Source organism: Bos javanicus, chromosome 23, assembly GCF_032452875.1.
Source record: "Bos javanicus breed banteng chromosome 23, ARS-OSU_banteng_1.0, whole genome shotgun sequence".
Lineage (NCBI taxonomy): Eukaryota > Metazoa > Chordata > Mammalia > Artiodactyla > Bovidae > Bos > Bos javanicus.
In genome coordinates this window covers 33,560,201-33,573,754 of record NC_083890.1, presented here as the reverse complement: position 1 = coordinate 33,573,754, position 13,554 = coordinate 33,560,201, and the positions used below count along the sequence as shown (strand labels likewise).

The window sequence follows — 13,554 nt, the reverse complement described above, 5'->3', positions numbered from 1 at the left end:
TGAGGCAGCTGGACCAGGAATGGGAACGGGCAACTTGCCAGGCCCCCAGCTCTAGTTCTTTGTTCTGTAAGCATTCCTCCCTGCTTCCAGCTCTCCATACTCAGAGACTAAGACTGAGGGACAGAGTCATGTCACCTCCCATCTGCTTAGTAAACGTGTGAAGGAAAAACAACAACAAAAAGAACAGTGTATCCAACAGTAATATCTGATAAATCGGACTTGAAGGCAGTAAGTATTGTAAAATATAAAGACAGAAAGTTCGATTCACCAGAAAGACATGAGATTTGAAAACGTGAATATACATAACAACATAATTTCAAACACATGTAAAGCAAACTTTGACCTAACTACAAGGAGAAATTGAAAAATTTAATCATCATAGAAGGAGATTTTTAAATGAATTTCTCAGTAATTGTGAGACTGTCCAGATAAAAGTAATTATATTTTTATATATAAATATATAAATATTTATAAAATATAAAAATATATATAAAAAATATATTAAAAAGATTATATTATTTAAAACTTATGAATCTTCTGATTTGAGCAGTACATTTAAAAAGCTTGAGCTAATATATATATATATTATATATATATATATATAATGTTAAACCACAAATTGGAGAATTAACATTCTTTTCACGTACAGGTGAAAAATTAATAATAATTAAATAAATGTTAATATATAAAAATTAATCATTTGGTGGACCTTAAAGTCAAGACTCAAATTTCACAGGAACCAAAGAAGAGTAGAAGGAAAAAAATAAATATAAGAAAAAGTAATGAAAGAGAAAAAGAACATATAGTGTTAATAGAAAGGATCAATAAAGCCAAAATTTTTTTTCAATAATAAAACTGAAAATATTAGACATGATTAATTGTTTAAAAATATAAGAGAAGGCACAATAAATAACATTATAGATGCCAAACGAACAGAAGTACAAGTAAAATGAGAGGGAAAAATGAGGATATTATGAACTCCCTTATGCCAAAATGTTTAAACACTCAGACAAAATAGAAAAGTCCTAGAAAAATAATAAAACTCTTTAAGAAGAAACTGCAAAACAATACAGTCCTAAAACCAAAAGTCACTACTTTTTAAAACATCTGGCTTTATAGACGAGTTCTACCAAACATTCAAGAAATCAAAGTTACAATCTTACACAAACTTCCAGAAAACAGCGAAGGAAGGTATATTCCCACCTGATTTCACGAATCAAGTGAGGAGTATACCTTTGAAGAAAGGTACCTTTCTTCAAAGGTACATTTCTTCAAGGTACATTTGAAGAAAAAGGACAGGTTGGGAAATCAGCCCTGACAGATGTCAAAATGCATTAAAGCTGTCTTAGTTTTAAAACTCAGTATTGTTCAGGAAGAGTCAATTAGACCAATGGAACATGATAGAAAGCCCAGAAACTGACCCACATACACATGGAATTTTATGTTAGAGAGAACATTACAGATCAGTGAAGAAAATTAGACTATTGATAAATGGTTCTGAGACAATCAGTTATCTCTGTAGGAAAAAAATAAAATTTATATCACAGAATATACAAAAAATTAACTCCAGGTAAATTACAGACATAAAGTTAATAAAGGAAACTATACTGTGATAACCTAGAAGGGTGGGAAGGGGTGGGAGAGAGGTTCAAGAGGGAGGGGATATATGCACACCTATGGCTGATTCATACTGATATATGATAGAAACCAACAACACTGCAAAGCAAGTATCCTACAATTTAGAAAATAAATTAGAAAAAAGAAAGAAAATGAAACTATAAACTATTTAGAAGGCTATGTAGGAGAATAACCTCATGCCCTCAAGGTAGGAAAGGATTTCTTAAATAAGGTGTTAAAAGTACAAATTACAAAGGAAGATACTGATACATTCAACTACATTAAAATTAGTAAATTCTATTTATCAAGATATACCATAAGTAAAAAGACATGCCACAAACTATTAAAAGATATGTATAACAAATAATTGATAAACTGACAAAAGATTAGAACTCAGAATATACCAAGAATACTCAGAAATAAAAAGGAAAGCCCAACAGAAAAATAGGCTAAAAACCAAACAAGGTTCTCACTTAAAATGAAATGCAATCAATAAAATAGGAAAGAATACTCAACCTTATTATAACAGTAACCTGGGAAATGCAAATTAAAACTTTAAGGAGATATCATTTTATACCAAATAGGTTAGAAAAATTTTAAAGCTGGACAATACCAAGTATTAGAGAATGCAGAAGAGGGAGAACAAAGCTGATGGGAGTATAAATTGGGAAGACCATTCTAAATGACAGCCAGGGATTATTTATTTAGGTTAAACATGCCGAAGTCCTATGGCCCAACAGTTCCACTTCTGGTGCCATTTACTTGAAAGAGATTCACCTCTAGTGCAAAAATGCATGTACAAAAATGTACATAGCAACATGATATATAAAGCAAAAACACTTAACACTACTTACACATCTGTCAACACTAGAATCAAGTCATTTTGGCAGATTTACATAAGGGAGGACCATATGGCGGTGAAAACCAATGCACTATCCCCGAACATATCAATATGATTAAATGTCAGGGAAATAATTTTAAACAAGAAACATTTTTAAATTAAATTCTAATTTAAAATTTCATTTTAAGCCAAATGCATGATGTAGAATTCTATTTAAAGTAAAAACCCAAATAATATTTTGCATACAGATATGACTGTGCTTATGTGCTCAGTTGTATCTGACTCTTTGCAACCACATGGACAGCAACCCACCAGGCTCCTCTGTTACTGGAATGTCCCAGGCAAGAATTCTGGAGTGGGTTGCCATTTCCTACTCCAGGGGATCTTCCCAACCCAGGGATTGAACCCGCGTCTCTTATGTCTCCTGCATTGACAGGCGGGTTATTTACCACTGGTACTACTTGGAAGCCCATGGATACGCCTACATGTAGTAAAACTCATGTAAGGGAAAAACAACTAAGTGATTAAGTGAACCTAAGGTTGTGGTTATACCTAGTGGGAGAAAACGTGATATGACAGAAGGAAAGGCAGGGAGCCTCTACATTCCAGCTATGGTCTACTTCTTAAGGTAGCTGGCAGCTATACAGTGTGGATCATCTTATTTTTTATTTATAAAAAATACATTATTTTGTATGTTTGGCATAATTCATAGATTTTTTAAAAGAATCTACTTAGACTAGTCTAATCTTTAGTTATACTTTCCAACATGTACAAATGTAGAAGGCTCCTTATTACATTGTAGGTTTTATTTTCTAAGGAAAAAAAGAGTCAAGCTCCTAACTGCCACTTGGGTATCACATATTTAAATGTACATTGCTCTTACCAGTGCCGTGAGAGGTAATTAAATTTAAACTCGAACTGGCTCAACACGTCTCCTCCTATGATATGAGAAAAATATTTGCTTTTGGAGAATTAATGACAATATATAGCAAGCTTCTTTGAACATAAATTTGCACAATCCAGTTTATTAGTTCTTCACACTGTTATAGGTTTCTGTTCATTATTTTAGTTGCATAAGCACATCTTTAAGAAAAAATGACCTTTTAAAATCTTAGTGAAACACACGAATTAAGAAAGAGAATTAATTCAGAGAATAAAGAAACTCATATAACCAAAAGGTTTTTCACTTTAAAATGGACCATAAAGATTCTTCTATTTAAATAAACACTACTCACCAATACTGTGCATATTTAAAGGTAATTAAATATAGAAAAAGATGGAGTTTATCCATTTAAAGCTAAAGTATTAGGAGACACTAGGCAATGAATTTAAATCTGATTTTAAAAGTAATGCTTTTCTAAAATAATGGCACAAGTCAATGATAAAATATAATGGTGTTTTTTTGGTTGTTTTGTCCTTTTTTTGGCTACACCTTAAGGCAAGTGGAATTTCCCTGACCAGGGATTGAACCTGAGCTCCCTGCAGTGGAAGCACAGAGACTTCTTTACCACTGAACCACCAGGGAAAATCCCATTTTTTGTTTGGTTTTTACAAAATACATATATAGTATTATATATTATATACATATACACATATATACATATATAATGCATTCATATATTTATAATCTTTGCAGATGTGCATCTCTATATTAAATGAAGAATTCCTGTACTCTAAACAATTGCAATGTTAAAATAGAAAGCTAGTGGCAAGAAACTAAAAGCATACATACATAGGGTTCAATAGTGACTACAGGTGAAATATAACTACCACGAAAGAGACTCTGGCAATATGTAAATAAGTAGTACCGAAATCACCAGCCGGATGTGCCTCAGGATAGGAGTTGTGAAAATCAATCTGAGGGAAAAAAGAGAACCATCTAGTATATATCACAAATTGAACCCCACACTCCTACCCCGCAATGAAGCGAGGCGTGGGGAGATGATAGCCTAACCCAACGACTGCTGAGGATGCGTAGTGGTGACTGGACTCACTTTTCAAAGAAACATTTACTTTTATCATTTGTTAAAAAAAAAAAATGATCCTGGCAGCTGAGTTGTATGCTTCATGTTTTAACAGATAAAGCTGCTGCAAACATTTGTATCTAACAGGATACATGAACAATCTCTAAGTGCAAGTTTATATTTTTTACAGGATAGTATTAACATCAATGAATAACCAGAGGGGACTTTCATCAGGTAAGGTCACAATTTTCAGTGGGGATATGGCATCTTCATATAGAAAAGAAAAAAGGGAAAAAACAAAAAACAAAAGCATGCTAACTTACTTTTAAATAGAAACAGATAGTAGGGGTTTATACCTCTGCTATTAAGATGCACAGCTTGACTAAAACATAAAATGTCTCAAATACTGTTTGTGACTAAACAGAACATGACATCTATGGCTGTTTTCAGGGCACATTAGTCAATCTGCCCACGTGGATGAATTTACCCGGGTAGCAAATGTGTAAGAGCAATGAACAAGAAGAGATGGAAATCTAATGAATACTACATCGGGCAAAGAGTCTTATTTCCATGTGAATCTGAATAACCTAAGTTTTTCTTTTCCTAAAATAGTCAGGTTTTAATACATTTTTTTTAATTTCATTTTTTTAGCACTGAAAACATTTTGTATTTAGGTATAGCCAATTAACAATGTTGTGATAATTTCAGCTGAACAGCGAAGGGACTCAGTCATACATATAAATGTATCCATTCTCCCCTCAACCCCTCTCCCATCCAGACTGGCACATAACATTGTTGATTATCCATTTTAAATATAGCAGTGTGTACATAACCTTTCCAAAGTCCCTAACTATCCTAAAAGAGTCACTTCTCAATCTTGGGTAGGACAATATCATTCCCACAAAGTCATTAACCTGAAGCTATGTACTCACGGCAGCCATCGTCCTAAGGAATCCTTGTTCAATACCCAGGCTATGCCAGTTGACATCAGCCACCATGTGAGACGTAATTCCAAACAAGAAAGCTACCAATTTCTCTGTGTCCTGCCAAATAAGCAAATTAGAGTTGGGGTTAGGGGGAAGGTAGTAATTTTATAACAATCTTATTAAAAGGATTAACAAATATGAATTCATTTCCATTACTGAGACTTAACAAAACATCAGAGACAGGTATGTTGTAGTTACCCGCGAACCACAAAGGACTTTTTTTTGAAATGTTTCTGAGTGCCTTGAAACTGCTTTCAGATTTATTTACTAGGGAAGCAAAATGACCACGTGACATGCCCCAAATTTTAAAAACATTGTTTATTGAAAATAAAACTGAAGATGTAAATTTTGAAAAATCATTTGTTCAACTGTTAACTAGCTATTTACTATGTCCCATATGCTGTGTTTGGTATTAAGGCAGAAGGGTGAGTAGCCCTCAGAGCCTGGATTAAGGGTTGGGGTTAGAAATGGAGTTACTCCAGGTGCAACAATAGTACTTGGCAAGTCTGGAACGGAGTATTTTTAGGGTTACAGGCTGTGCCTACCTCATCCCAGGGAAGAGGATAGTTCTTCCGGATATAATGAACACTTGCGTTAAGAAATGGAGTCCAGTGAGTGCTCTCTGACACGTCATGGAATTGTCCTGACAAAACAGAGGCAACCGTCAGAGCTCCTTCTTAAAAGGTTGGAGGTTCTCTTGTATATACACACCACATCTTTGTTCATCCATTCATCTGTCAGTGGGCACTTAGGTTATTTCCATGTCTTTGCTAATGTAAATAGTGCTTCAACAAACACTGGGGTACTTGTGTCTATTTAAACAATGGAATATTACTCAGTCATAAAAAGGAATGAAAGTGGGTCATTAGTAGAGATGTGGACGAACCTAAAGACTATCACACAAAGTCAGTCAGAGAAAAATGTTGTATATTAATACATAAACATGCAATCTAGAAAAATGGTACACATGAACCTGTTTGCAAGGCAGAAATAGAGACAGAGATGTAGGGAACAAACATATGGATACCAAGAGAGAAGCAGGGGATGAACTGTGAGATTGGGACTGACATATAGACGCTAATATGCACAAAAGAGATAACTAATGAGAACTTGCTATATAGCACAAGGAACTCTACTCAGTGTTCTACGGTAACCTAAATGGGAAGGAAATACAAAAAAGGGGATATACGTATACAAATAGCTGGTTCACTTCAACGTACAACAGAAACTAACACAACATTGTAAAGCAACTATACCCCAATTTTTTTTTAAAGTTGGAGCCTCTCAATGAAATATTCTACCACCACCTGCTGTGTTGCTGCGTTCCTTCGCCTTCCCTCCAAACCTCTTAGTTTCCTGAGTCAATATTCAAAGGAAGCCTCTAGGAAGAACGGCCAGCCAAAAGAAAAAGGAGCCTTAACTGCTCATAGAATCTAGAAATAGCTGGGCTGCAAGAGAAGCTGGAAGTGTTAAGTTCTGTACCCTAAAGCTAAAGAAATAAGCTGTCCCTGTTTTTTTTTTTTTAATTTGGGTTTTTTTTTTAAATCTTCTTTTCCATCACAGTCAGCCTCCCTAATAGCACAAAAGAAAAAAGCAGATATTTCAACAGCTTTCAAGTATTTGAATTTATAATATTTTTAAATGGGGTGTGCTATATGCCTCTTTATTCCCACAGGAGGCAGGAGGAGTAAGTGAAAAAAAACAGGAACTGACATCTATTCTAAACCTTCAAGTGCCAGATTCTTCATGGAGTGTCACGTGACATAGAAGCAATCAAAAGCAAAATCCCAGAGTTCAGATCCCTCAAGTCAAATTTTTTATATCATTATTAAACTAAAAATAGCCTAACCACTTTTGTTTAAAGCATAACTGAAGCACATTTAACTTAATATTATCTTGGGTTTGCATAACACTTGACAAAATAACATACGTTAATGCCAACAGCAATTCAGTATAGCAGCCAGGCCTGCGTTAATTATTACTATTAAATAGTAATTAATTTAGATATGGCTATGTTGCAGACATGGAAACTGAGACTCAGCATGGAAGGCGCTTTTTCAAGGTCACACACTAACAGATAACATCCAAGGAATAAAAACTCGAACCTTTTGATTTCCTTCAAAATGTTCTCTCTTCTGCCACGAAGCAGGAGAGTAATTCAGAGTGCTTAGAATAAAGCTTTCAGAATTTTTACCCTTAAGCAAGTGAGTTTCGGTTAAATGGAAAACACAACCGAACTAAGTCATTGATCAACAACAGTGGAAAATATAATGTGTTGTTTGTTATTTTTTCGAGTCTGAGCTATTCCTATCAACCAAGGAAAAGCAACATCATCTGGTCTGTAAGTCTCCATCTTACCTCTCTCACAGATGCTAGGGTAAAATGAGTCAGGAAACACGGATCCAGCCTGATATGCATCCTGGTGCCTAAGTAACAGCTGGGGAGCAGGAAAATACAGAGGTTAGAGGGCAAGAGTCAACAGCCTGAGAAAAGCAGGCCCAGGTGTGGGAAGTTAGAATGATGTGATGGTAGGGGAGAAGTGATGGAAGGAAGAAGTGAAGGAAGACAGGCATAAATAAATAACTCTTATATCAATATAATTCAAACAGCACCCTACCAAATGTAATTTCAGGTTCTTCCCTACCAAAAACAAACAAGCTGATTAAGTAGTAGTAAAAAAAAAAAAAAAAAAATCACCTATTTAAATTAAATCTCTTGCTTTTGTTCTGTCCACCCAGAAGAATAAGATTTCTCCAAGACTATTTCACTGACCCAGAACTGGTGTGTGGTAAGTTTTTTGATGACCTAGTGACAACCAGTAAAATGAGAAAAACACAGACAGGTATACATATATATTTATTGGGGCTTCCCAGGCGGCGCAAGTGGTAAAGAACCCACCTGCCAATGCAGGAGGCATAGGAGATGCAGGTTTGATCCCTGGGTCAGGAAGATCCTCTAGAGAAGGAAATGGCAACCCACTCCAGTATTGTTGCCTGGAGAATCCCATGGACAGAGGAGCCTGGTGAGCTACATACAGTCCATGGAGTCACGAAGAGTCAGACACGACTGGGCAACTAACACACACATATATATATTCATACACATATACATGTATCAGTTCATATCTATTTGTGTGTGTGTATGTTTATAGTTGCTACCTGTGCTTTAGAGTAAGATGATATCCTTTATAGATTAAAGGTTAAGATTATAACCTTTTGGAGGGTTACAAAAACACCCTTTCCCATTTCCAAAAATGATGTGTAAGTCGATGGTAGAGGTTTTCTTCCCAGCATTCTTCCTTGGTGGCCTGGCTCACTCCATCCCATTCCAACCCCCTTATGGCTACACCCAGATGAGTGTTAGGGCCTAGAAAATGAAGACTGCATTCCCCAGCCACTGCTGAGGAGCCACTTCTCCCTTGTTTATTCCCAGCCAGCATGGAAGTGTTTGGCCTTTTGGCAGCAGCAGTAGAGGGGGCCCAGGTGATCACAGGCAGAGTAGAGGGCATCTATTTTGTTACTAAGGAACGTGGCTGAGGTGATGAGGTCCTGGAGCCAGCAGTCAATATGGCGGCTTCTTACTTTCCAAACCACACAGGAGACAGTTGGACATGGAGCTCGTGAATGGAACAGTGTCTGTTTGACTGCTTAGTGGCTCTGGCAGGCCAGTTCTGTGTGTTGTTCTGGGAGTCCTTTCTGGATACTCAACTCAATGGAGGAGGCTGCTCCTCCATTTCTCACAGTTTGTCAGCACTGAATCCCCTAATACGTGGTCTTGTACCCCTCTCCGCATAAGAGGGCTTTCCTCTTATGGAAACCCAGAGGGGTTTCCACTATCTGCAAATGAGCTCTGACCCAGTGGGCAAAGGAAAAGTCTGGCAATCCAACTTTTTAATTTTTCAATAGGGACTTACTAATAACATAGGCTAGATGTAGAAGCAACAAAGAAGTACCTCAAATAACTTGAAACAGAAGGAAATACAGTATCACCTACTTTTTGTTTTTGCTTTTTCAAGCAATGTCTCATCCCCAGTCTTCTAAAGACAGAATCACTTCCATACTGAGCAGGTGAGGCAGACTGACCACAAGGGCAGTATATCCATTCCCACTACAGTATTTGGCTCAGAGATGTTTGCTTAACAAAAGCTACTTCAGCTAGAACGTCCCCCAAGACTTCTCAGCTAGAGCTGTGGGGAGAAGAAAGAAGATGCTTTCTTCTCCTCAGAGTTTTTGCTTGTTAGTTTAAGACATTCTTTTGTTTTTAAGATGATGCTCTCTCTCCGTCTTAATTTATTTATTTTTGGCCACATCTTGCAGGTAACTGGTGTCTTAGTTCCCCAGCCAAGGATGGTTGAACCTGTGCCCCCTGCAGAGACAGCGCAGATTCTTAACTACTGGACTGCCAAGGAAGTCTTCAACTCTCCAGGGATTTTAGACTAAGAAACTGAGTTCTGGATGGCCAGTGTCTTCCAGTGTCTAGGAGAGGGAGTACCACTTAGACCTCTCAGTCCAGCTGTGCCCCAGGCTTATCAGTTACATGAACCCTTAAAGTCTTTTTTCTAAAGACAGTTGGAGTTGGACTTTTGCCACTTAAAAGTAATAATTAACTTTGCTGAACATTTACCTTAGCAGCCACTGTAATGGTCACTTCATATGTATTAAGACTTGTTGAATCTGAATCTCCTGGTGAGATAGTGTTATTTAACAGGGGAAAATAATGCTAAAGCAAATTTTAAATAATTCTAAAGCAAATTTTAGAAAGTAAAGGTGTCGGGTGGGACGGAAGCTCGAGAGGATACACATATACATATAGCTGATTCATGCTGTTGTATAGCAGAAATGAACAACATTGTAAAGCAATTAAAATCCAGTTAAAAGTAAATTTTAAGAAAAGGTGTCAGAAAAAAAAATCAGGAAACTGCTAGAGAGAAAAGAGTACAGAAGGAGGATATGTCCTTCAGATATAAAAATGCACCAAAAGACACAGATCAATGAAACAGAATAAAGAGTAAAGAAGTAGATTCAACCATAATGCGTGATAGAGATGAATGAAGGATGGAGTAATTGACAATTGTGTTGGCACAACCCCACTGCAATGAACACTCCATTCTTGCAGGGAATCCATACTTAACCTATGTGACACTGACTTGAAATTGACATTATCAGTAACAGGTCACTGGATCCCTATCATGCTTTATGCAAAAATTAAGTACAAGATGAATTAGAGAGTTAAATGTCAAAAACAGAGCCATGAAAATAACAAGACACATTTTAAGTGAATAATTGTATAATCTCAGAATGGAAATGATGTTTCTAAGCAAAACATACAGGCAGAAACCATTAAAGAGAAGATTGATGCACTTAACTACACAACAATTTTAATGCTGTGCATGGTAAAAAGAACCAGACCGTGGCGGATGCATGTTGATGTATGGCAATACCAATACAATATTGTAAAGTAAAAAAAATAAAAATAAATAAATAAATAAAAAGAACCAGAAACAAATTTAAGAGAAAAATAAATAACCATGAGAATCATTTGACACATGATAAGATGCTGTCTTTAGTAAAACAAAAAGTCATTCTTCACATCAAGATTAATATCCTAATAGAAAAATTAGCAAAGACACAGGCAATTCATAGAAGAAGCAATAGAAATAGTCAATAAACACTTGAAAATATATTTAACCTCATTAATAATAAATTAATTATTTGTCAATATAACCTATAACAAAATACCATTTTCACATATTGGCAAAAATGAAAAAAATAATAAGAACAGACTTCTAAAAGTGAATCTGTTTCCAGAGCTGAAGATAAAGAAATTTCAATGAACTACAGGAACAATTAAGGATATTAATCCTTTCTTGGTCCCGTATGTCTTCCCTGTTCTGTTTTCGTTTTTCATTTGTTTCTGGGCCAAGGGGATTCGACTAGCAGTACCAGAGCTGAAGGGACTTGCTCCTTGGATTACCTACAAGGAGATCAAGCATGTCAGAACCAGAACTTGTATTAAGGATAATGGAGGTCAGGTTTCACTGTTGCAGAAAGGAGTTACAGATAAGAACCTGGAGAAGATTAGATTAGATCCTGTGCTGATGGATTGGAATTGGAGATGTTTTCCTGTGAATCCAGGGTTTTAAACAGACACAAAAGCCAACTTGAAATGAATTCTGGGACAATTGGAGCATCAGAATAAATAATATTAGTAATGTGATATAGGGCTTCCCTGGTGGTTCAGACGGTAAAGAATCTGCCTGCAATGTGGGAGACCTGGGTTTGATCTCTGGGTTGGGAAGATCCCCTGGAGGAAGGCATGGCAACTCCAGTATTCTTGCCTGGAGGATCCCATGGACAGAGGAGCCTGGAGGGCTACCGTCCTTGGGGTCACAAAGAGTCAGATATGACTGGGTGACTAAGCACTGCACATAATGTGATATAAACCATTGAATAAAAGAGGAATCCATGAATATATAATATAAAGAGATAGATAAATGGGGAAGAAGAGTCTTTAACTTATAGCAGAATCCAAATTTATAAATGTACAAGGAATGATAGAATCAGATGAACATTTGGCAAACATCAAAATTATTTCAGGCAAGAATCAATGGATGCTAAAAAGTTTAATGAGAAACAGAATATTTGCATTACCTCAATATATCTCCCTACAAAATATTTACTACTTAAAGAAGTAGAAAATATTTATTAACTTTCCAATGTAAAATGCGGCAGACTCCATCTTAACCAAAATTATCATCGATAGCAACAGGACTTCTGCTTCCAGGAAGATGGAGTGGGTGTACTTATCCCTGTTCTTTTTGCTAAATACAGCTGAAACCCTGGACATTGTCTAAGAAAAGGATATAACTTATGACTCAAAGGTGGATAAAAGTATGCACATTGAACAGGAGCTGAAGAGTAACACTGTGGTGAGTTCTGTGGATTTTCTTTTTGCTTCATGTAGTCCAAACTGGATATTGGAAAAGCCAGCTGCCTAGAAACTCCAATGGGTGTAGACAAAACAAAAGCCTGCAACTCTCAGGCCACAAAACCAGGCATGGGACAGCCTAGCAAGACAGAACTTCTGCACAGTAACCTCTCTGCTCTAGACAAACACCAAAGAAGAAAACACAGACTCACGCTTCCTCACCACTAGCTAAGGTCTCGTGGGGAGCCTCGGCTTGCCCTCTCACCAGGCTGCAATGAGGTGCCCTGGCTCCCCCACTGCAGTGGTATCAGAGAGTGCTAAGGAGGGAGCCAGAACTTTCATCCCTGCCATCCTGTCCCCTACCCTATGGTATCAGTGAGACCATGAGGAGAGCCTGGACATCCAATCCCAACTGGAACAAGGGATTTCTCCCCTTCCCTGCTGTGGGAAGGGGGGCAGTATAAGAAGAGGCCCAGGGGAGATCAGGACATCCACCTCCACCCAGGTAAGAGGCCACCTCTGCCTTCTGACATCAGTAAAGACCATGGTGAGGAGCAGCCATTAGGTACTCTTACCTATGCTAGCCAGGGAGGCATCAAGAGAGGCCCAGTGAGGAACCTTGAATTCTAACCCCCGTTGGCAGTTAGGAAGGAGTGTCCCCTGACTCCTTCCACTACCTGAGTGGTATCAGAAGAACACAACTAGAACAGGAAGTTTAAAGAAGATCCAGTCTCGTAACCTAATACCTAAAAAGTCCAGGCTACAATCAAAGATCACTCGTCATACCAAGAACTAGAAAGATGTAAAAAGGAATGAAAAAAGACAGTCATCAGATGCCCACCAAGAGATGGCAGGAATTTCTGAATTATCTGACAAATATTTTATAGCAACCCTCAGAAAAATGCTTCACTGAACAATTGCAAACACATCTGAAACCAAAAAAAAAAGAAGAAAGAAAAAAGTTCTCTCAAATAGAAGACATAAAGAACTGAATGAAAAATACAACAGCTGAAATAAAAGTTACATCACCAGAAATGGTTCAAGTTGACATTACGGGCCTTTTGGTAAAACACAATGAGAAGAGTACAGCGTCACTTCAGTGGTCTATCGTATTTCTGCCCAAAACTAACCTGCAGGAGAATCTAATCATGAGGAAACATCAAACAAAACCAAATGAAGGTGCGTTCCACAGAGTTACTGGGTTGTACTTTTTCAAACT

At 37.0% G+C, this 13,554-nt stretch overlaps 1 protein-coding gene across 2 annotated transcripts in view; it reads right to left on the bottom strand.

Moving 5' to 3' along the window:
- Window positions 1–13,554, bottom strand: part of GPLD1 (glycosylphosphatidylinositol specific phospholipase D1) — a 51,743-nt gene that overhangs the window by 30,553 nt on the left and 7,636 nt on the right. For both annotated transcript variants that reach the window (XM_061398711.1, XM_061398712.1), the window contains 5 exons: window positions 7,767–7,845; window positions 5,954–6,051; window positions 5,355–5,465; window positions 4,267–4,315; window positions 3,342–3,396 (listed from right to left, as the gene is read on the bottom strand). In XM_061398711.1, coding sequence (XP_061254695.1) covers window positions 3,342–3,396; window positions 4,267–4,315; window positions 5,355–5,465; window positions 5,954–6,051; window positions 7,767–7,845 — 392 coding nt within the window. The remainder of the gene's footprint in view (window positions 1–3,341; window positions 3,397–4,266; window positions 4,316–5,354; window positions 5,466–5,953; window positions 6,052–7,766; window positions 7,846–13,554) is intronic.